The following is a 24,607-nucleotide window of genomic DNA, read 5'->3' on the forward strand; positions in this document are numbered from 1 at the left end:
TTCCATAAACTGCAGTGCACAAAGCGATCTAGGAGGAACTCGCGGGACGAGCTCTGGGAATGACCTCAACCTGGGGAGTATTCGGGTGCATGCGCGCAGCTCCAAAGCCTGCAGGAGCTTGTGAGCAATTCAGAAGCATCATGAGCAGCCAGTATACACCCGCCTGACCTTACAGCTGCGGGCAGATCGTTCAGATTCACTGGGTGATCATGATTTTCCATAATGCAGGAAGGATAAGAGGGAAAGGAATTACACTTGACATCAAAAAGGGCAAAAGATGTGTTCTTAGTTGTGTGACCGTCTGCTAATTTTTCTGACTTTTAAAGGTGTGTTAAAACTATAGCTAGAAACTTTTACTCATGATGCCTGATAATAATGCTGAGTAATAATAATAAAAAAAAAAATGACATTTTGGGGCTGTACCATATACCTACGCACATAGAAGAATTACTTTACCATAAACAAAATAAAAATAAAGTTTAAATGAGACTACTTCTATTTATTGAACTTCCTATTTTAACATTTCACAAATCATTTAATCTTTGTACATCACATTCCCCCCCCCCAAAAAAAAGGTAAAAGAGTGAATATTCATGTAAAAAAAGAGTACTATACTGGATTCCACAGCACAAGATCTATTAGATTCTACAATTTCTACCCAGAACTGATGCTTGAGAAACTGTCCTGCTTTCTGACATCTTCATATAATATTCCATTCTTAAAAATTACTCCACGAAAAGGATTTTTAAATGATAATTTATGGACTTATTAATATTCATAAAGAAAATTCAAAAGAATTATGTTAAAGAAAAAATGTCAGTAAAATTATTGCAGTGACACAATTAAAATGGCACATATGCAACAATCAAAATTCAGAATAAAAGTTCTAGAAAGAAGTTCTTAAACTGATTTCTCCTCTTAACTTTGATCCCAAATCAGTTACACATTTAAGAACAAGCTTAAATCCATTCTTATTTCTGTTCATCATTAATATGCATAAGTACTTTGCCAAAAATTAATGTACAACTTAAATTTAGGATGTTCATATAGAAGCTTTTCAAATTGAATGCTTGATTTTTCAATCCACTGAAACACAGCTCTCCTGTAGTTCTCCAGATCTCCCTTTCCCTCTCCCTCTCCCCCCCCCATATGTATATGTTTACATCCCAAATAGTTTTATGGTAATAAGCAGTGAAAGGGTTTTCTATATTAAAAATTGGCTTCTGTGAGGAAGGCATTCCCTGAAACTGGGAGCAAGAAATCCTAGAGATCTAGTCCAGATTGAAGAAGGTTCCCTCAATGATTTTGTTGTTAACCTCAACACTTGCAAAATGAAGCTGATGCATACCAGTATCAAAGATATATTATCATTGTGGCTTTACCATGTGCAAATACTTAGGCACACGTGTCATGTTTTTCTTCTTACAAGGGTAAGCCCAATAACCATAAGCATTTAAACCAGGCATGTGCATAAGTGCTTGCAGGATCAGGGGCTATGTCTGTAAAATTATTCATAAGGGAGGAGAATTATGTTAATATTGTATACTATGCACCTGGTGCATTCAACAAAAAAGAACAGGGAAAAGATGTACCCATGAGAATTGCTAGAAGATAACCATTTTTAGAAGACTTTGATACCATAAGATGTAATTTAAAATAGGTATGCACTTATCCTTACTTCCACTAACAGTTGAGTGACAGTCTTTTTTTTTTAAGGACCCTATTCTATCATTGTTATGCAAGTATAGATCCAACTGAGGTCACACTGGGAATTTTACCTAAAATAAACAATTAAATTCATATGCTTTTATTTCAATACTGCCTCTTCAGTTAAACCAGCTACCAAACTGATCAGCTAACAAAGTGCTGGATTATAAGATAAAATCTAAGTTATCTTTTTATAACAAGATTCTGACTGAATAGAGGTACAAATCAACAAGGTTTTCACCTTTGCCTATTATTGACTCATAGGTAATCTACTCTGCATAATAAATAAACCAAGATATCAAAGCTTTCAGCTTTACATAGAATATCACAAAATATTAAATGATATAAAGATTTTATATTGAAAATATTGATAGATGAATTTCTTTATCATTAATTTTATAAGTCACATCTAGATATCACGTCTGATACATCCCTGTAAATATTATACAATCCCTATTAATGTTCACGAATGGAATATTTAATGATTTATGTAACGTATTTTTTTAAAAAGAAATAATCAATTTTGTCAGCCAGTCTACTACTGTTCTCTTTTGTAACTATAAAATCACAGAGGGAGAGATTTCAATGCTGTTTACGTAATAAACACTACTTCACTCATCTTATTATATTTCTTGCTGTATAACCACTCCACTTTCCAGTCACCCATTGGTACAAAAAACCACTTTTTTTTAAAAGGTCTTGATACATAGTTTTCAAATAAAATAAGACTGTCTTTCAGAACTGTTTAGATGATACAGTTTATGGAAGAGTTGAATGTGGCAATATGCTACATTATAAAAAGATGATTGGAAGTTTGGTTTGCTCTATTGGAATAGCTCTATTTTTCTTACTTAGTAAAAGTTCACCACTTTGTCCAAAAAATTATGGCTTACATGTTGGCAGTTTAAAATCTAAAACTGATAAATACATTGGAATCTATTTTCTTCTAGAAAGCCACTGCCATGCTAAATCCGGGGAACTGAATCCCTCACTTATCTTTAAACAAAAAATGAGTGTAAATCTGTCCAGTCTAAGAAGCCTCATCAGTACATATATTTGTTGAGTCTTCTTCTCTCCTGTGAATAATACTGAAATGTAGTATGAGCAGAAACATGCTACGCATTTAGTCCATCTTTATTTCAACCAATTACTTATAAATATTTAAAATGTGGTTCTAGTCCAAAACCTAACTCTGTAAAAATGGCATCTTCTTTTGTAAAAGATCCTCTCTTTAATGCATTTAGAGTCATACCTGTTTCATTTATGTTAGAAAGTTGTGTGACTGCTCCTTACAAGTTAATCAGGGCTCCATCCTCTAAGATGCTGAGCACTTTCAGTTTCTATTTTCCATAATTAAAATAGAAGGCACTAAGCATCTGCAAGATACCTAAATGTACACCTTAATCAGTTCAAAATGTCAAAATTAATAAAGAAGAGTCTGCAGGAAGTGACATCATGGATGTTTCTTGACCAAAAATATGTGTTTGTACATCTGTATCAGAGAATGGGCTTTGGCTTGCACAGCCTTTTGCTGCTGGGAAAAGCTTGCCATTAAAATGACATACCCTCACTTCACACCTAAGACTTCAGCTGACACCTGGGAGACTGAATATTGATTTCTTTGTAAGTGCTACAAATTTGATCTGAAATTATTGACAAAATACACACAGCAGGCTACAATGCCAGATTTATAGGAAGCCAGTTTTCAGAGTAGAACCATATTTTAAAATTCACCATGCAGACTGAAGAAATAGATTTAACGATAGAAATAGATTTCAGTTATACTATTAAAAATACATAAACAAATTTGAAAACACACAAACAACACAGACAACACAAACTTTACTCTTGCACTAGAAAAAAGTAACAAAAAAGGAGTACACTCACAGATAGAAAACTTGTTGCTGTTGTCTTTCCCTGGAAACAATTTAAATCCTCTAGATTTAAAATCTATGGCCTTTTTCACTAGTTAAAAAAAAAAAACAAACAAAAACACGTATCAGGCAATACAGTCTAAAATATTTCATTTCATTTTACAAATTTTATCACGGAAGTATACACAAACTAGCGCACCGGCTATGTAATAAACTTATATTGTGTACCTATTGTGAAAAGAAAGTGAAAAAATATTTTACAAAAAGCGAGTATTTAGATCAATTTGTGTAGCTGACATAGGAAAGAAGTAAGATTCGCAATTTATTGTTTATCTCCTATATCTGAAACAAGAATGATGGCAAAAAGTGTTTATTTCCATGCACCATACATAGTTGTGTAAAATATTGTCACACAATTATGCAACATGGAAAATGAAAAGAATGATAGACATGTTTTCTTTAAAAACAGTCAAATCTTATCTGGTATTTTTTCTCTGTTAGGAAACATTAAAGCTTACCCAGCCCCCCCAGAAGTCCAGAATACTACCTTATCTACTAAGTGAAAAGTCAGCAACCTTTAAAAAAGGGGCACTACAAAATTTTTGAAAAGCTTTTTTTATCTCATTCAACTATCTTGCTCCACTTCTAGAGCATTTAAAAGAAAAAAATGTGTCATCCACAACACATCAGTGAAAGCACACTGAAATCCAGAATATATACTCATATTCTCAGGTCTGTATCGGTAAGTGCCGAAGCAAGAAAGGGTACATATTACTGCTTTGCATATATTCGGTAAAGGTTTAATCTGCAGGAGGAATATCAACATATTGTTTATGAACATATTTTGCGTGTTACTTCGTATGTTAAAATTTGTATGAAAAATCAGTATTACACTTGGGAAAAAGACAAAATGGAGGCAAGAGCTAAAAATTACCATTCTTTTATTCACACACACAAAAAAAAACTGTTAAAGTTGACGGCAATATCGACAGCTAATCCTTCTAAAAGTAACACAGTGGAATATTTTTTCAAGATCTAAAGCCACTCAGAAAACCTGCACATTTCAAAAGCATCCCCATTAACCGTTTTCAAAATCTATTTTAAGTATATCCTTAGCTCTAGTAGGGAAGAATCATTTTTATTCAGGAAATGCATAGATTTTATCATCTATGTTTATAGCTTTTGCAGACAGAAAGCAGAAATCTTTTCTTCATGGAGGAAATATTACACTATTAATTAAAGCACACTAGGCTAATATAATGTTTTAACTAAAGAGATTTGGATATAAAACGTAAATTATATTCTATTGTTCTGCTGTTGGTGCTGCATCTGGTCCTCTTTCTTGCTTGAAAATCTTTATTTGCAAAGTATGACATGGAAGGTAGTTGTCTCCCACCTCACCCCAAACCCCATAGCTGAGTGATTTCTGTGAAAGCCCTTATTTTGGGCCGCCTGGCACTGTGGTAAATGTAGTTAAGTTAGAGGAAGCAAGTACCCTTAATATAGGTTTGAAACAAAGCAACTGAATAAAAAGAGTAAAAACCAATCAAACAGATATCAAAAGGTAAGAGGAGTAAAGCAAAACCAGTCAGCGCAAGAAACTGGTCTTGTTTCAGTCACCGCACTAAGCGCCTGCGGTCCCCAGTACACTCTGTCAGTGAACAGTGAACCCTCTACCAAAATGGATCTTCTAAACAAAATTACCATTTAAAATACAGGTTAACTTTAGGCACGTTATACTCAATGACTTTAACAGCTATATACGTTCATAAGCTGTATGGAAGAAGGAGTTGTACGCTGGCCACAAGGCTACACAGAAACACTGCTGACGAAGACAGCGATTCAAGGAGCTAGAGCGGAGCGAAGCCGTCGGTGCCAACGCGACAGAGAAGCAAGACGGTTCTGCCTGTTTCTACCCCTCCTCAAGCACCTGGAATAGTGTATCCACAGTTTATGCAGCTAAGGGCAGGAGTTCACAAGAGTTAATGTGAAATTTCAAAGAGCTATGAAAGCATCTGGCTGAACACAGTATGCAGAGCCGGCATTATAAAAATATTCATTTTTATAATGGTTTGCGTCACTTTGCTGAGGCGATTAAATGCTACTAGGAAAGTAAGTGATGTAGGATTCCTGAAGGATCTTCACACTGACAGAGATGAAACCTCCTTTTAACCAGGTTTTGAACGCGGATCAACTGAGCAGGAAGGTATGACTCTACAGCAGAGGAGCAGTTATAGAAGCGTATTTGGTCCAAACACACACAGGTGCTAAACTGTATGTCAGCCTCCTTATCAGTGCACAAATATTAACAACAAAAGCAAAACAAAGCAAAAACTAAATATATTCTTCAACACCTCGTAAACTAGGCATTATTTTGCTGAGTGTGGGAACCAGTGAGGAAAACGGTGACTGTTCGAAAACAGCTTCAGCATACAGGTGACAAGGTTTCACTTTTCAGGAGGCTCAGAGGACGGATTCACGCCAGCGAACACTGCAGATAAACACGTCTCTGCTCGCTCACAAGAGACACTTTAAGGGCTCAGTTGATCTGGCCTGTTTTAGATACCTACTTTCTCATGAGATGCATGTAAACCTGTATATGCCTATTTCTCTCCAGACAAGTATTTGAGATGTGTTAATGCTAGAGACATGTAAATATGTTCAGACTAATATGTTTTAGTATTTCAGAACAGCCAAGAGCCAGGGAAATAGGTAAGTCTAACCCAAGAGGATGCTCTGAGAGAGCATACTGATGCGGAAAGGACCACGTAGTGATAGCAAAGTATGTTGCCTTCAGCGACTGTAAGTTATCAGTAATATGCATGAATAAAATCAGTTATGAAGCCCCATTCATAACTGAATAAAATCAGTTATGAAAGCTGCCCATTACGCCCTGCCTTGCAGACCGTTTCAGAAGTAACTCCAAAACACAACCTGAAAGTTAGATTAAAGAAAATAAACTGATCAGAGACCAAATGCAATCATTTATTTAAACATTAGAATGAATCTACAGTATCTCACTACATTAATAATTGAAAACACTGTAAAAATCTATTTTAAAGAAAACCAAAATTTATAAAAAGTTATTTGAGGTAACCACCTATCCATTGATATAATGTAAGAAGACAGCAATATGAAGTTCTAGAATAGTCTTTAATACTATTTTACAGACCTATGGGTTGTAAGATGTTTGTTTTTGTTTTAATTTGCATCTGCAAAAGTTAATAAGTTTGTTTCTCTGGGTTTTTTTATTTTGTTTGGAGAGCAAAACAAACATCTTCCTTCTTAATACGTCCCCAGGAGTCAATAATATAGTTTTGATCATGTGGCCTGGTGAAGGGTTAACAGTACCATCATACCTTTGCAATACTGGATCACAAATTATGTTAGAAAAATTTGAAAACCTGAAAATATATGCATCCACCTTGGAGCTTATGTTCGTCGATGCTCGTGCATTTCTACTGTCAAATGGTTTTAAAACAGAATTGAAAATAATAGTCCATGTGACTTTTTACAAAGTTACAAAACCCAGTGTATGTGTATTCATGAATGCTGTAACTTGATAGTAGGATATAATTCTATGTCAACAACTAATTTTTGAACTTCTGATAAAGTTCTGTTATATTTATTTTTATTAAACACTATGAGTATCAGGAATTGCAAGCTATCTCCTATTTCCTAATGTAGGTTAAATGCAATGCCAAATGGCAGTCAGGATTTATAAAGTTGTGAAATAAATTAATATTTTTAACTTTCTGTTTAAGTATAAATGATTTCAGTTCCAAATGTCAGAATGGCAATTTAAATTTAAGCATTGACTTGAATATAAAGTTCAATAGACAGAAATAATTCTGAATATTTGTTCTGATACCAAATAAAATATTATTGGTTGATTTTTTTTTTTCAGGGTTTTGATTTTTTTTCATTTCACAATAAGCACCTATAGTTAGTTTCAGCCAGTTCTTCAGTAATTTCTTCCCTAATTTTTGTATTTAATCAGAAGATTTATTCACTCTTTTTCAGTATACTTTAACTATTTAACATTTATTATGCATTATGAACATAATTTCTTCGTTTCTCGTACCGAGGGGTACTAAACACAACTTTAAATCTTTGCTTTAAAAGTTTTCTTTGAAGTTCAGCTGACTAAAAAGCCTTCACATTCAGAATTCTGATCTTATCCATTTTGAAATAAAGTAAAAGAGGGGGTTTTCTCTTATTTTACTGGACCTAATCAAAGCCACTGAAAGAGTCAGTAGCAGCATCTATAGCTGAAAAATCACCCATCTTATTTCCCAGCTTGCTAGTCCGTTCTTCTACAAATACATTTCTGTTTAAAGAAATGGACATTTATGTCCAAATTATTACTTCCATAGTAGATATATTTTAAAATATATCTGAAAGGATCAGTATGTTACAAGGGTACTCATTTCTGTTGAAAGTTTCTAAGACCTTTTAACTGAAGACATTTGAATGACTTAATAGAAATAGCGTAATATCAATATCCTACACATTTGTTATTTATCTTTTTGATGAGTTCACATTCGGAAAATTTTTCTATCAGAAGCATAGTATGAACCTCAGAGAATTGGCCAGCATTATTTTTATTACCCTCTGTTCATTGTTAGACGTGTGTAAGTTCTACATTAGCTATATTGCTGAGATCAGCCAGGGTCAGTATGGAGAAGAAGAGGTTATTTTTACAAATTACAGGGAATTTTAACCTAACAAAATATAACTTAAAATTGGTTGTGTCATTCCTTTAGTGAATAATGACAAACTCCAGGTTTAAAATCAAATCAATTTTGTTCAAAATTGTCCAAATATTGATCAGTTCTTAACTGCTGATTCTCTGCCATGCAGAGGATGCTTAAGATTGGCACTAAAGCGCTCTTAAATCTCTCTTTGATAAAGACATTGTCTTCTGTATATCAACAGCTTTTGAAATTCCCTCCACTTAGTTCAAAAAGACATCAAACTAAGTGATTAATCTGATCATCCATGGAAGTGCATACACTTGCAAACAAAAATAGCTTCTGCAGTGTATTTACAGTGGATTACAAGAAGCAGATATTCTTTATTTTTCTGCCTCAGGTACGCATATTAGGAAATAGTTTTAGAGAGGACAAAGCAGCCTCAGAAGTGCTAGGTGGTGAAAAAGAAACAGAGCACAGAAGTTTGAACTCTCCTTCAACTTATCAACACTAAAGCTCTAGCCATGTTCTTCAGAGGTTTCCTGACTTATCTATTAGGCTGCAGTAAGGTTTATTCCCTTTTGCAAAGCAGGAAGATGTAATATACATTACTCTACTTTAACCCATGGACCCCCATCATGATTTACGCCTTTTTTAACTCATGTCACCCTGATGTAAATGCTAGTACAAGAAGGTGGCAGTTAAAACTAGGATTCTCACTAGGAACCTACCTAACAAACTAATTCAGAACTAAAGAAGAAAGATAGACTAGCAATAACATCATAATTTTAATACCATCTTCAAAAAGTGGAAACTGCATTTACAACAAAATTAATATTTAAAATTAAGAAAATCTCAGATACTTATGACATGTAAAGAGGTACAAACACTTTTGTTAGATTAATCTAGACAATCAGTGATTCCTGAAAACTTCAATATCTGCTGCAGGCAGGAAGGGCTTGCAGTGGCTACTCTTTCTAAAGAAAGCAGCAGAGATTTGACTTGTTCTGGACTTCCCACTTTTGGTGCTTGTGAGCAGAAGGGCTGAAAAAGTCATGCCTGATACTTCCAGCTCACCTGGGATCTACATCTAATTCACTGTTACATGCTTTAGTAGCTGATCTGCATGCACAACAGATCCACAGCAGCCTGAAAGCATTAAACTTACTATTTGTCAGGTCAGCTCTGTTTTTTTGTGTACACTTCATGTTCACCGGGCATGTAATGCAACTGCATTAATCCAGAATTTTGAAACTCTGACAGCACAGGTGCTAGTTCTCCAGATGCCTAGACATTACCACTCAAAGCAGTTTACTGCATAAAGCAGAAAAAAGGGAAGATATAATAAGCTACTTAGCTTTTAGGTACCTTAGGCTTTAGAAATTTATATTAAAAATCCCTTTAGCTAAGGAATACACAAGTAAACCTCAGTGTAAGCCAGGATACTGACTGATAGAGCAGTATCTTCCAGGTCTTTTCATACCTTGAAAGTTGGAATTTAGAAGGTATGAGTTTTCATCAGTCTTTGTCACACAATGTCAACTCTGCAGGTTAATGATTGCTTAAATACAATGAACAATTCAAAAATTGTTCAAACAGTACAGTGGTGTACGGTCCACTTGTAATACGCTTTAATTTTCACTTTTTAAGTGAGTTGATCTTAGTTTCTCTGTTATCATTCTCCATGCTCTCCTACTTGCCCCAAGAACAGCCCCAAAGTCTCACAGTCAAAGTAAATTATAAGGATTTCTGCTTCAAATTACTGCATCTGCTAACATAACATGCAATAAATACCCGTCTCTGGATCCTAAGGTGTTCCCAGTGAGATGTGACGGTGCACAATTAATAAAATATAAAGACTGAAATAATGAAAATAACTTTTTGATTCCATACAAAAAGTAGAGTTGTTTAAACAAAGCTGTGACTCACTATGATATACAGAATGGAGAAAATAAGACTTTTCATTTTCTTTCAGGAATCTTACTTCGGCTGACAAGAGGCTCTATTTTAGTGTCAACTCCTCCCCACGGCCAAAAAAATTTATTCAGAATGGAAGAAAATGTAAATGAGAATGAATGCAAAATCTCTTCCATAAAATGAAATGCTCCGATAGCTCAATGAACATAATTATATACTTCAATGAAACCAGTTATAGGGATATGATTCTAACATAATGTATGCATTTTACATTTATATTAAAATGTAGTATATTTTGATTTTATTTTAATATGGTGCATTTCCATTTTAATTGTGCAAATATTCAGTTCATTTCATTTTTTGCATCCATAGAGGAAAACCTATGACAATTTTCAGAGAACAGCACTGTGTATGATATAAGCTATGTACAATTTAATATGCAATTGAAAATTTCTCGTTGGGTTCTTATCTCAGTTAAAAATACACTAATGTGTCACTGAAGGAAAAAAAATAGACTTTCCTTGACTGAAAAATATGATTAACATGGAATAGAGTTACTGTTATACTTTATTTGCCAACAAAGTTATATGAACTTTACTATCTTTTCCACTAAAAATTATAAAAATACTTTACTTCCCTAGGTAAGTCCTAATTAATATAAAGAATTCTGCATAATATAGTAATGCAATTAGGATATGAAATATGTAAAATGAGATAAAAGTACTAACAGAATGAAAATAAATCCTGAACTAAGACCGATGAGGAAATATATTAACCTTATACATATGGTCTTTAAAATGCTTACGATTACAGTTTTTCTATGGTATTCTGCATTACTCTGTATTCTACACTACCCTATATTCTACATTATATGCATCGCAAATCTCTTTAATTTGAAAAAGACTTACTTAAAAATAAAGCAAGTTTGTTTAAATTGTATGTCTAATAAGTAATGTATAATTACAGTAATGATAAATTATTTTTCGTATTCTAACTGCTGTGAATTAGTGCTGTATTTGCTTTACACCAACATTGTACTCAAGATAATAAAATTTGAATTATTAAGGTAAAATAATGACACAAGATGTCAACGAACAAATATCAACTATGGAAGTAAATATGTAAAATAAAAGAGAGAACACTAAAGAACTGCAGAAATTTCAATCAATAAAATAAATATAAGGAAAAGGTGTGCAGCATAAAGTTGAAGGAACATATAAAGAGTATTATTTCAGTTGAAACGTAGGCTGCATAAAAACTGTTGACATAAATATAATTGTGGGAAAGCTCTATCAGCATATGTGTTTATTTCCAAAATGAGACTGTTATAAGTAATGAATATGTAATCTAAAGGAAAAATCTATCAAAATTTTTATTGGCATTGTAGGATTTTCGTTGAAAGCCTGAAAGGAAAATCCAAGAAGGTTGGTCAACTTTTTCCTTTGATACCTGACTCTAAGGCTCAAAGTCAGTTTGGATTACTGTTCAATTAGCACTCAAAATACCGTCTTTTCTTGTCTGTTGATGAAACTGTTATTTAAAGAGAAAGAAAATAGTCCACTACCTCCAATGATGCGCTGATGAAGTTAGCAAGAGAAGTACCTCTCTGTCTCAGAATTGTGAGTAAAAAAGTAATTTTATGACTTCAGGCATCCTAAAAGGTTTGTACAGTGACCACTCTTTCCACTTAACATAGACACTCACAAAACCTAATCGCATTTCAGGAATTCCTGGGAAGTGCATAGGATCCGTCAGTAAAGGAGATTCAATATACACTTCACTCAAAGGATGCCAGAGCTGCTAAGGCAGGGTACCAGAGTGAGATTTTGAAAGTCTGGTTTTACTTCCTGCTTTTCTAGGCTTCTTTTGTAGTCTTAAAAAAAAAACAACCCAGTGCCCCTCAATCCTCTTCTGTAAGACCAGAATATAGCATAGCATTTTTACCGAATCAAACGTTGAGTGAATTTATGAGAAGTTAGAATAAGGTATATCAGTTAATACAAGTGTCTCTTTCCTATGAAGAAAGGCTGAGAGAGCTGGACCTGTTTACCCTGGAGAAGAGAAGCCTGAGAGGCGATCTCACCAATGTCTACAAGTATCTGAAGGGGGAGTGTCAAGAGGATGGGGCCAGACCATACTCAGTGGTGCCCAGCGACACGACGAGAGGCAACGGGCACAAACTGAAACACAGGAAGTTCCATGCAAACACGAGGAAAAACTTCTTTCCTGTGAGGGTGACTGAGTACTCGTACAGGCTGCCCAGAGAGGTAGCGGAGTCTCCTTCGCTGGAGATATTCAAAATCCACCTGGACGTGATCCTGTGCAATGTGCTCTAGATGATCCTGCCTGAGCGGGGGGGTTTTGGACTAGATGATCTCCAAAGGTCCCTTCCAACCTCAACCATTCTGTGATTCTGTGATATGCATATATATACACATTATATACATATACATATACATATGCATATACATATACAATATCTATATGTCTATCTTAAGAAGAAAATTCTGGAAAAAAAAAGTTCCTTTTCCATGCAAATTATTCTCTTAGTGACTTATTTAGTACTCTTTTCCTATCTTTTATATATTTTGCACATCTCCTTATAGATGTGCATCAGGCTAGCATGGTTTTTCTCCCCCAAAAATCGCATTCTTGTCACTAGATTCTCGCCATTCTTGTCACCAGCTGAACCCACTAGCATGGCTTGCTATAGAAGAAGGGCTCTCAGTGGCCACTTTAGTAAGTGTATATAATGTAGTCTTATTTTAGAGGAATAATGAATAACGATAGCTACAGAAAGTGTGCATGACTCAGATTTTTTTTTCCCCCTCCTACCCTTCTAATCAAGCTGGACTGGACTATTGGGCAAAAACTGATCTCCTTTGCCAAGACTACTTTGAAGTGAGTTCTAAATTTACATTTCTATATTACACTAATAAGCATCTCTTGAAATGTTATTACTTATGTTTTCAAAAATAGCTTATAAATTATCTTATTTTTACCCCCAAACAAAATATATTGTCTTTCTTTCTCTTCACTCACAACATTATACTTCTGGTTTTCACTCACGACATAAAGAAAAACTGAGGACCTATGTGCACTGATTTCTCACTAAACTCCATAAAAATAGCTCTTTAGAAAATTTCTTCCCTGGTCATCCTTTCATCTTCCTTCTCCTCTTATAAACTATAAGGGAGTGGTATCTCCACATAGGCTATTAAGTCAACACTACAGCCCATTTGAGGCTACTGCAAAGGACACACAAGCACATACACTTTGGTAAAACACCCGTGCCATCTGAGTCGAGTTCGATGGGTATAAGGATTAAAGCATATTCATGTTATCTTAAATGAGGAAGATACACTAGCCATTTCAGAAATGCTGTCTGAGGAAATATGTTGTTCCTGGATCACACCGTGCCCACTTACTCACTCAGGAGATATTTTTCTCTTGGATCTGACATATCACATCATTCTCTATCAACATACTTTACTGTTCCACCTATCTGGACTTCTGCCTCCATACGACAATATGCTAGATGTAACTCATGAGATCTAGAGGACTTTTTGGCTCCTTGCCCACTCCACCTGGCCCAAGGAGCCCACCTTCCTCCCCTCCTAGACTATTGAATTTGGGATGTATGTTTTCTATCATACTTTTAAATAGGTTATATCAAATAATTTCATAAAAGCTCTCTAGCTTTCCCTAAATCTTTTTTAAAAAAGTAGGGGAATAGAGTAACTCCATCTTAAATCCTTTTGTTTTGAAAACAGAGTTTCTTTTTCCTAGTTTCTACTAAGATATCATATTAAGTCAGATATCAAAAAGCATGAGACAAAGTGTATAATAGACAGAATGTTTTAAAAGAAGAAAGGGCAATGGAATAGGGAAATGAAAATGTTTTGTTAAGAAAGTTGGATAAAATAGAAGACCTGAAAAATCTAGAAATAAAAAAACGGAGAGATCAGGAAGATGAATAAAACTGACTTTTTTGAAAAATAAATAATTACAGAAAAAGATCAAACATATATCTGTACTTTAATCCTCATATTGAACACATATCCATAGCAATAAAATCATAATATTGCAAACATTTGGAGATATTTCTGCTTTTTAGATGGAGAAGTTCAGAGTAGCAAAGTATGTTGGAATTCAAAGTTCTATTGAAAATGAATGGCATTTAAGACCCTAAAGAAAGCACTGAGCCACTTCCAGCACTTCTACACTTCTACAAGTCACCTGTTAAGATTTTCTGCTACTGTTGGTGTTTGAGTTCACTATGCAAAATTACCCTCCAACCTTTAAATCTTTATTTCAGATCGATTTTTTCTGTATTTCATGTGTATATTAAATTTCGTGCATTATAAACCGTCTCAGTGGTCTCGTCACGTTGCTAACATCTTGTACTCGTTGTTGTCCATAGGATGAAGATCTTAGTTTAGGAATTCCTTTGAGATGGATATGACATTTTCTTAGAATACAGGACTTCGGAATAGTATATTTTAATTAAGTCTTAAGAACTGTTCAAGCTTTTCCTGTCTGTTATGGTCTTGATGTATAGAAAAAGCCCCCTGCCAACACTGTGAATATTCTTTGCAAATATTCAGTTTGTCAAAACAAAAAGTATAATACTTTACTTCATTTTTCAAAACCAGAAACTGAACAACAGTGAACAAACAGTCATTGTTTGTCATTGATGGCCCTTATTTGAAAAAAGAAAGGATTGCTATTGTAAACCTTTCATATTGAGTTTCCCTTATCTGATAGGAGTTAGTTCTAACTTATCTTTGGGGTAACAGGCCAGCTTCATTAAAATGAAGAACAAAATGCCATTGACCTAACTGGAAATATTTCATTTTTAAGACACTTCCTATTTCTTTAGCAGAATTAAGGAATCTCTAAAAATTATTTATTCACTTTGCAAAATTAATTACATTCTCTTTGTGGTCCCTTTAAAATCCACACAAGTGTAATGTTGTGTCAGTAAAAGTGAGAATCAGACTTAATTATATTTTACACTTATAGATCAAGGAATCTTTTCAGTGATACAAGTGAATATAATCCTCCACTAAATTGAAATCATCAGCTTTCATATTTATTTTGTTCCTTCTCTGCTTCTTTCTCAAGACTAATTTAGAATCTCTTGTACCATGGCCTATTTCCACTGAAATCATAAGTAAGATTCCCATTATTCTCAGTGGCAATTAGGATGCACGTGTATTTAAAATGAACATATAATTTTAGATAGTACTGATATGCTAGGAAAGCATCCACTAGAATCACTTTTAAAAACTCTCTCATCATCCTTGTATATATGGAAAGAAAAATTCTACAGCCCTAAGAAAGAAAAGATGCAGCTGATATGACTTCTAAAACACTAACAACACTACTAAACACTGAATTTTGAGTGTATGAGACAGTGAGAGGAGAACAGATCAAAAGTGACAGGTTGTTTTCTACTAATGTAATTATAACCAGTCCCACAGTACTTATTAAAAACTGTACTATAGTATCCACAATACTGCTGGGTGTCTGGAACTTCTCAAAAAAAATGCCTGAAAGTGTGTATGTGCCTCCTTTTTTTCTCCCTCTTCTGAGCATAGGAAGAGATGCACTTTCCTGAGCTTGACTCTGTAGTTCTGTCACAGCAAAGGATCCCAAAGGTGCTATATTTCTCCTTTAGATATCATATCTTAATTTATTTTTCTGGAATCGATCATTTTGCAACTTGAAAGAAGTTAAACTCTTCACTCTTCATCTACTTCTTCCTCCTATCAGAAGCTTTCATTGTTCCAATAACAAGAAAAATTCTTCTAATTTCTCTCCCTAAAATTTTTACCTATGTATTAGATACTCATTTGTGCTTATTAAGTTCTCCCAAACTGGCATTCATCTCCTGAAACATTCATCCCTTCATTCTGTCTTGCATTTTTCCCTTGTAAAGTGGGATGACCAGAACAACGTAACGACATTATAATTTGTTCATTCATCTGATTCAGTTCAAACTCTTTTTGATGAGGCAACGTAATCACATACAGTACTCCACATAAGATCTTACTGCTGCCTTACACAATGATATTTGTGTGATACTTCCCTACTTATAATGGAAATATTTCACCAAACGCTTCTAGGGTTCCTTCCTCTTTTCTTAAATCACCAGATTAGAAAGTCTTTCTCCTGTCTGTCATTTCCAGCTAAAAGGTTAGAAGCGAAATTCTTCAGCCAGCCCTTGACACATCATACGATTATTCTTTAAGTCCAGATTAGAAGTGCAGTAGACCAATTTCCATCTAGCTGTTTAGACAGAGATCTCTAGTTCTCTATTACACTTGGAAAAAATCAATTTAGTATCCCAAACAGTATTATTAATGTTTACTGATTCTGCAAGATCTCACTCACAGAATAACCATACTGAAGTCAACAACTGGACCTTATCCTATAGTTATCATTTTGCATTAATAACAATGTATCGTAAGACATAGCACTATTTTGATCTCATTAGCTGCTTTCTCAAAAAAAGTCTACAGTGAGGACTAGATGTATTGTACATTTTTACCACTTAAAGTGTATACATGTATGATTTAGTATGTTTTAGTAAATTGTATTTAGTATACTAAGTTTTATCATTTCAAGAGTGAATCATTTGCATAGATTTGGAAACATAATTCTTAAGGTAAGACTAAGAATACAAAATAATTCTGTATTTGCAGAATAGAAACCATTTTTTAGTATGCATGAAATTGAGAAAAAGTTATGAAAGGAATTTAAATAAACTTCTTAAGTAGCTGTTATAAATATTTATGTAGAAATGTAATATGCGGACAAGACAAGCAGGCTGTATACTTTTCAACATATTTCACTGTCAAAGACAGGCTAAAATATTTCAGTGGAAAATGCAGGAAATTCAACAGAAATATCTGTAGAACATCTACCCATAATGGAAATTTCTTCCAGTCAATTAATGACAGTCTCATACTCACAAATATTCCTTGAAAATGTGGCTACATCTTTCTGATGAGGAAAATTATATGGGAGACCATTAGAGGTTATTTAATCATGGTCAATTTGACATGTTTTTACAGCTAGTGTAAGCATGCTCTCAGATACTGATAGCTACCAAGCAGAAATGGTAATTTTGTACTCACTGTATGAAAACCCACTGGAATACATGTATAGTGTTATATGGGCATGACACAATAAAACTATGTTTAGAGAATGCTAGCAAAATCAAGGCTTTAAATGTGGCATGAGGGAATGAACTACACACAGAACTAGATTTGGGCTTTGTTCTCTAGGAAGCTCTATAAAAAAACAATTGATTTTATTTGTATCTGTGTTGTGGTGCATTTTGGAATTACTTTAGTGTATATAAAAGAAGCATCATAATATTATTCTAGCAGAATCTTGGTGTCTCAGTCATTTTTCCTCTAGTGTAATGTTTTATACTTTAATATTACAAACTAATTCAGAAATATCTGCCTTATATCCATATTAGATTAAAGTGCAGGTGGGAGAAGAAAAGGATAGCAGGAAAACAGTGGAGAGGGCATTGTAGTACAATGATTACAAACAGGAGATAAAAGAACCTGCATGTATATCACTGCCAAATTACTTCACTGTCACATATCCACATTAGAAGAGATTCTAGCAGATCTTCATATACTCCCTCATAACTGACAATAAACCTGTTTCCTCTGTTTTAACTCGACCAAAGGTGTTCTTAAGAAAACCCCTAGCCACACAACACCAAATTCAATTAATTTGCAGCAGTTGATATCCACCAAAGCGCTTCAGATCTAAATTGACAGACAGACAATTGGAGCCTGTTTAGTAATTTCTATTTCACATGCAAATGAACTGCCGTGCTCACTTTTTAAATTTACCCTATTTAAATGACATAATGTATTCAAATTCTGTAGGGCTGCAGCTATGCTACTTTCAACAGGTGCAATCTCTTCATTTAAGCAAATGAAGCTACATTAGTTTATGCTAGGTATCTAGGAGTTTCCGGTAGGAAAATAGATTTCAAGCTAACTAAAGAAGTCTTTACCAAATATCAGTTGCATAATGAGACTTCTGCAAATATCTTGTGCTGAAAAAGACATTCCTCTTCAACGTATTTGTGTTTATAAGTTATTCTACCACAGCAGATTAACATGAAACAATGGACTAGCACACAATAACAAATAGTCGTTGATAACATTCACCTGCAACGTTAACCTACTCCTTATGCGAACTTCAAGATGTTTGTGGAAAGTAAAACCGTATGACATGCAATTTGTTTGTGAATGTCTATTCAGGTTAAATTAAGACAGCGGTCTCTTAGCTGGAATTTCAGGCATTGTCAATTACCTTTAAACACAATAAATCATCCTTGATTATATTCCAAATGTTGTTCATTATTTGTGTTTTCACACGTGGACTAAATTAGGTGAACATAGAAATATCTCCAGTCTTTACCTTTAATACTAGAATATTTTCCTCTGAATTCCCTACTGTTCAAAGCTTTGCTTCATTCACTAACTTTATGTTTGATAGAATAAAAATGTACAGACGTTTAAAAAAGCCAAAAAATTGCTGAAGATATAAGCAGAAAGGACAACGATGCATACACGTCACTAGTTAGTTTAGAAGAAAATAGCCATTTATAACGTACATTTTTTACGCTATGGTTGATTATATCTGAATATATATAAAGCATCGAGGATTATTTTTATTCTCAATTCTCTAAACTTTATCAGATCTCACTAGCACTAGGCTTGATCATGAAATGTAATCACGTAAGCTATAGAAAGAAAAATCAAAGAAAATTCCTTGATTTTTCCCTTTTGTCTTCCTATAATTTAAATTAAACTGCTCTGATAGTATTATTCTTAATTTCCTTTTCCATCCAGCTGTCCCACTAGAACTCCGTTTTGACCAGATTTAATCCCTTTCCCACTTGGTTCCATTATAATTCTTGAATTTGTACCTGACTTTTCACTTTTAGTTTATACGAAATATTTTTCCATAACTACATGGGCACAAGTAAAATAATATCCAATACCTCTATGAGTAACAACTGCAAGTTCTTTAGTTCTTTCTATCTGCTCAGCATTTCTTGGTCGTCTTCTTGTGCTTTGTAAGATTGCTTGATGAAGGGAGAGTGCTTCCTTGGAAGTGGCCGATTCCAGAACCGATTTTCTTAGATTCAGAGCTTGCACTTGTGGCTCTTCAGAAGGTTGTCTATGGATGGTCACTGCAGTGACACTGGATACAGTAACATCAGCAGATGTGCTAGCAACAGTAATAGCACCAGTAGTGGCCGCAATACGCTCCTCTAACTCACCAGTGGAGGCAGTTTTGATGAAAGTGGAAGAACCTGTGGGACACACAGTAGCACTGGATGCTAACTTTTTCTTTTGAATTGTGGTTTCCTGATCAACCTAAGAGATTCAATTTCCCTCTGTTTCACATAGTAAAGACAACTGACATGAAAAGAGGAAAGTCAATATTGCTTTATTTAAAAACTCAAAGTAATCAGAACATTTTTTTTAATGCTAGTGAACATTTTATAACTATAATGATATTACATATTTAGTTTTAAATATTTTGCAAGAACTACAGTACAGTATTACCTTCTTTACCAATCAGAATGACAGCATTTAATTGCCACTCCTACAAATTCAGTCCTGAAAACAGCATGCTTAGAGCAAAATATACAGCTACATAATTAAATGGGACCCCAAGAGTAGAACAATATAAACCCCCTATCCAAGAGAGACACAGCAGCAGTATACAGCAACCTATATAGCGGGCGAAGCTTCGGTACTCCAACAGCCGATAAGACCATCAAATAAATTCATACATTCCATTCTTTTCAGAAAAGCTTGACAGAGCCTGAAATGCTCACAAAAGCATTTAGACTCGACACAAAGGCAAGGGTAGATGGATAGTAAGAGGTGCACACTTTAACACAATAACATATATGCATAATTTTCTCTATTTGATATTGGACATTGGCTTCAATGAATGTACTACATTTGTATTTTTCCCTCTTTTTGCTTTCAGATCCCTGCAAAAGACCAGAACACTTAACTCAAAAAAAAAAAAAAAAAAACCCTCAAAAACCCACCCCACAAAATATTTAATGGGCTAAAAATTTGTCTATGCTTTGCTTGAGAAAATATTTCTAAGTTACACTTCTAACTCATGTAATGACTAAGTTATATAAGCCACACAGGAGTGTTAGTATTTTATCACCTTTGCCCTACCATTGTGCATGGGCCAGTTTTGGCTGCAGGTGTCTGGAGGCTGTGTCTCCCATCTGCATTTAGCACAGCGGCAAATCCATCCTTACTGGAACGGAAAAATGACTGGGCAAGGCATAATAACATTACTAATAAAAAATTACCATACACAAAGTTGAGGTAGCATAACTATACTACCTACACTAGTATCTTTAAAATTTAGCTATTTCATTCCATGATAATTATTAATGGCCTCTTTAACAGCCTTTCAAGCAATAATATGCCACATATCTGCTTTTGCTCCCTAGCTGCCTTCGCATAGACTTTTGGAGTTGTCATTTAAGTGTAATAGGAGGTGTGATGGGAAGGAAACAATACAATTTCTTTGAATAATTAGAAGAATCTGTACACTAAAAAATGGAAATCAGACTACCACTGCAATGTGGCTCTATACAGCACCTTTCATGCACGAGGTCTATCAAATATGTTCACAAAATTATCAAACACACTGTATAAGCAAATGGAACAGACCGTAAATGTTAAAAATACACAGTCTTAATAATACAGTCTGTTTTATTTGCTACAGAAATTTTAGGCTGAAAATATTTTTCTTTTTTGCTATGCTACTAAAAACTGTTACCGTGACAGAATATTTAACTGTCAAATAGATGACAAATATGGCTGCTATATACATGACATAAATTATTTTTGTATTATTTCATATGTTTATATTATTTTTGCCGTCATATACTTAATGTCTTAATATCTATTCTGAAATACAGTATTTCTAAATCATGCAGGGGTAGTTCACATTGCACGGCTCAACAACCTTATAAGGACTAGATAACACCCTGGGTTTATCTGTGGAATACAGAACCATGGACCTTCTGGCAGAGAAGAAAAACCCTCAAACTGAAAACTATTTAATGTCCCACGGTGACACCAATATAAGTAACTGAAATAGAACTTGACCTATGTTTTATTCTTTCTTGTAGAATAAAAGGAAGAAAATATTCGTAACTCTTAATAATATCAGAAGACTATCCTATTTATGATTAAGGATATAATAAATTGTGACAGACTGGTATCAAGATTAAAGCATAGAAAATACAAGCGCAGGACCAAAAGGTATTTTGGAATATGATAATGTTGACTAAGACAAATAAGAAAACAAAACTTACTGCATGTTAAGTAACTATTACTTTAAAAGTAAAATCTATGAGGACGCAACTTTGTCATGCAAACAAACGTACTAAAACAGGTAGTCACCAACTCCCAATATCAATATCAAGCTCAAAGCAAAATTATGTTCAGAAGCTGAGTCATATGACATGTCATGTCCTAGTGCTTTAAAGATGTACAGTGTTTTAAAGAAAAATGAAAATAAGTTAAGAGAAACTCCATCTAAAAAAAAAGAAAGCAAGAAAAAAGCAAGACAAATACCACTCACTTAAAGCTTCAAAGCTTATACACTGAAAACTGCTCTACCGCTTTGCTATAAAGACAACCTGCAAGCAAAACGCCTGACTTATTAGGCTGCCACATCCTTTTACACTGCAAAAAAGGACTTAGGCAGAAGATTAGTAAAAGGTAAACAGAATGTGGTGTGACTTATGTGGAAAATTTTAGAACAAAATAATATTTTATATGAATAATTTGGTAAGTGTAAGCTACTACAGAAAACAGATGCATTGATATTCCCCTAAATATCATTCATAATTTATAAAAGCATGAACTTTGAAGTTTTAATAATGTATGAAAACAAGTCTAGGCCAATTTCAACACCTGTGATGTATGGACAATATCATATACTCTCCACCTCAGTCATCCACAGCCATATTGTCACATTTCAGCTCGTCAAAGAAAGAGAACTATTTGAAAAAAATTATTTCTATTTTCTGATATTATATAAGAGTAAAAACTGCACACATTATTCGCCCTAAAAATTCTGATAAAAAATGAACAAATTTGCAATAAGGAATGGTAAAAAGACAGAAGAAAGGAAAATTGACTCTTGCTTTTTCGATAAAGTTCAAACTAACAATTTTCAATCATTTGAAGCCAACTCAGAGACAGGTCATCACTTACTAATTCACAATTAGCAACTGAGGGAATCTGAGGCTTGAGGACCAGCCAGGCTGCTGCACGGGAGGAAGCAACAAGGATGGGTAGGCAGGAAGGAGCAGTTCAGAAAGGAATCTGATGAGCCCAGACCAAAGAGGTCTGAGATCTACTAGCTAGGAAAACCCTTTCCCTGAGTGAGTCTCTATGGTAAGAGAGTTAATTACAGTCAGGAGAACTGGGGAGACTTCAAGTGTCAAATTAGACTGCTTAAGTAAGTGAGGAAACCTTTGAAGCAGTACTTACACATGAGAAGGGGCAACTACGTAGAAGGAGATCAAGCTGATGATCCAGGGAGCAACGCAGTTCAGAAAACTAGTCTGAATGAACCATTACTCAAAAGTGTTGTAACTGCTAAAACTTTGGATAATGCAAACATATGGAAGACCCATAAGCCTTTCTATTTATGTAGGAGTGGAGGTTGCTTGTGATTCTAGGATCATTTTTAGTCAGGAAAAGAGGCAAGGCCCTTTGCCATTTGCCTGAGACAAGGCTCCGGAAATAGATTGTGAATCTGTGCTAGAGACACGCAATTTACATATGCAATATGCTACAAATATACACAGGGTTCCTTTTGTAAACATATGACAGAAAATGAAATTTACCCCAGATAAAGTCATAGTGGAAGTTAGTCTAATGAACTGACATTGTACAAATAACCCCTGAGCGGGAAAAAATGACCTGGGGAGAGTATGAATAGCTTTGCCCACTTTGCAGAACTGTTCACTAGTGAACATTTTCAGGCAAAAAATAATAATCTAATACAATAAAAATAATTATATTGAAAAGGATTGTCTTCTCATTTTAGAAATTCGTGACCCGGAAAAGCTGCCCTTAAAATAGGGAAAGCCAGAAGAATGCATCTTTTCTCTCCAGTCAGTAAGATATTTAAAAGGTATTCACTTTAAGTTGCAAATAATGTGCCAATACTAAATTAAATTTTATCTAATTTACATTTAAAAAACTGTAGGTCTGAAAAAGAATAACCACACTGATCACAGGAAAGTTCATATGTGCTAGGAAGTAGGATCAGGCAAATGGAGGTCTTCGAGATATTATTTTAATTTTAATCTGTACACACTTTAGCAATAAATTATTTTCTTAATCAAATTTAATTAATTTCAGACAAGACAATCCGAGTTTTATGCCCATTTTAGAAGCCTGAGCTCTATGCTCTATTGGCATATTGAGTTCAGTCCCAGGTTAAACTGTAGGTTTCAGCTGTAGCTGCTTTCTCTTATCAGACAGAAACCTTTAGCTTTTACAGTTTGGTTAACACAAGCTAAAATACCAGTGACTAGTTAATGTACAGTAACACATGTTTTAAGACTGGATTTGTCATAATTAACTATCACTAATTAATTACCATTCTTTATTACAAGACATTATTGAAAATAGTATCTTAGCAGGATAACAAATAGATAGGATTTTATGAAAAAATAATGAACCTACATTATTATTAATTAAAGTAGCAGTGTAAAATTACAAAATTACCAATTTAAGACGTTAACCGTCAACTAGGCTGAAAGAAACTTCTTCCAGGGCAATGCCATTTATAAACAAAGCTTTGACACAAAGTATGTTACTGTGGCTTCTGTTCTTAACAAGCTAGTCGTTATTCTGTATTTCCATAGATTGAAAGCGTGGATGTGGCCAGCAACTTGACTGACTTGAAAGCCTACTACTAAACATCTGCAACACAACTAAAGAAGAATGATTCATAAAAAGTATTTAGCAAACCTTTTAATGATTTGCACTTTCTTCAGAGACAACTGATTGATAAGCAATGAAACACTCCAACACAATTTATTTGTCCCCTGATTAGTTACACCAGTCTAATTCGGAGTCAAACAGATCAAAAAAGAGTGAACATCCTACAATGCAAGACCAGTTCACATTAAGTGGGTTTAAAGAAAGTCTTCTTCATAGGACTGTAGAATAATTGAGGGTGAAACAGATCTCAGGAGGTCTCTTGCCCTGTCTGTTGCTCAAAGCAGGATCAGAGCTTGCTCGGGGCTTTATCCACTCATGTCTTGAGAAAAACTCCAAGGGCGGAGACTGCACA

The 24,607-nt window shown here is 34.4% G+C and overlaps 1 protein-coding gene across 2 annotated transcripts in view; it reads right to left on the bottom strand.

Moving 5' to 3' along the window:
- Positions 1–24,607, bottom strand: part of CSMD3 (CUB and Sushi multiple domains 3) — a 711,519-nt gene that overhangs the window by 423,253 nt on the left and 263,659 nt on the right. Inside the window, exon 7 of one of the 2 annotated variants that reach the window (XM_068933140.1) lies at positions 3,595–3,672. The exons of the other annotated variant lie outside the window; for it this stretch is intronic. Within the exon in view, the coding sequence (XP_068789241.1) occupies positions 3,595–3,672 (78 nt within the window). The remainder of the gene's footprint in view (positions 1–3,594; positions 3,673–24,607) is intronic. 2 annotated transcript variants of the gene reach the window in all.

The sequence above is a fragment of the Struthio camelus genome, chromosome 2 (genome assembly GCF_040807025.1).
Source record: "Struthio camelus isolate bStrCam1 chromosome 2, bStrCam1.hap1, whole genome shotgun sequence".
Classification (NCBI taxonomy): Eukaryota; Metazoa; Chordata; class Aves; order Struthioniformes; family Struthionidae; genus Struthio; species Struthio camelus.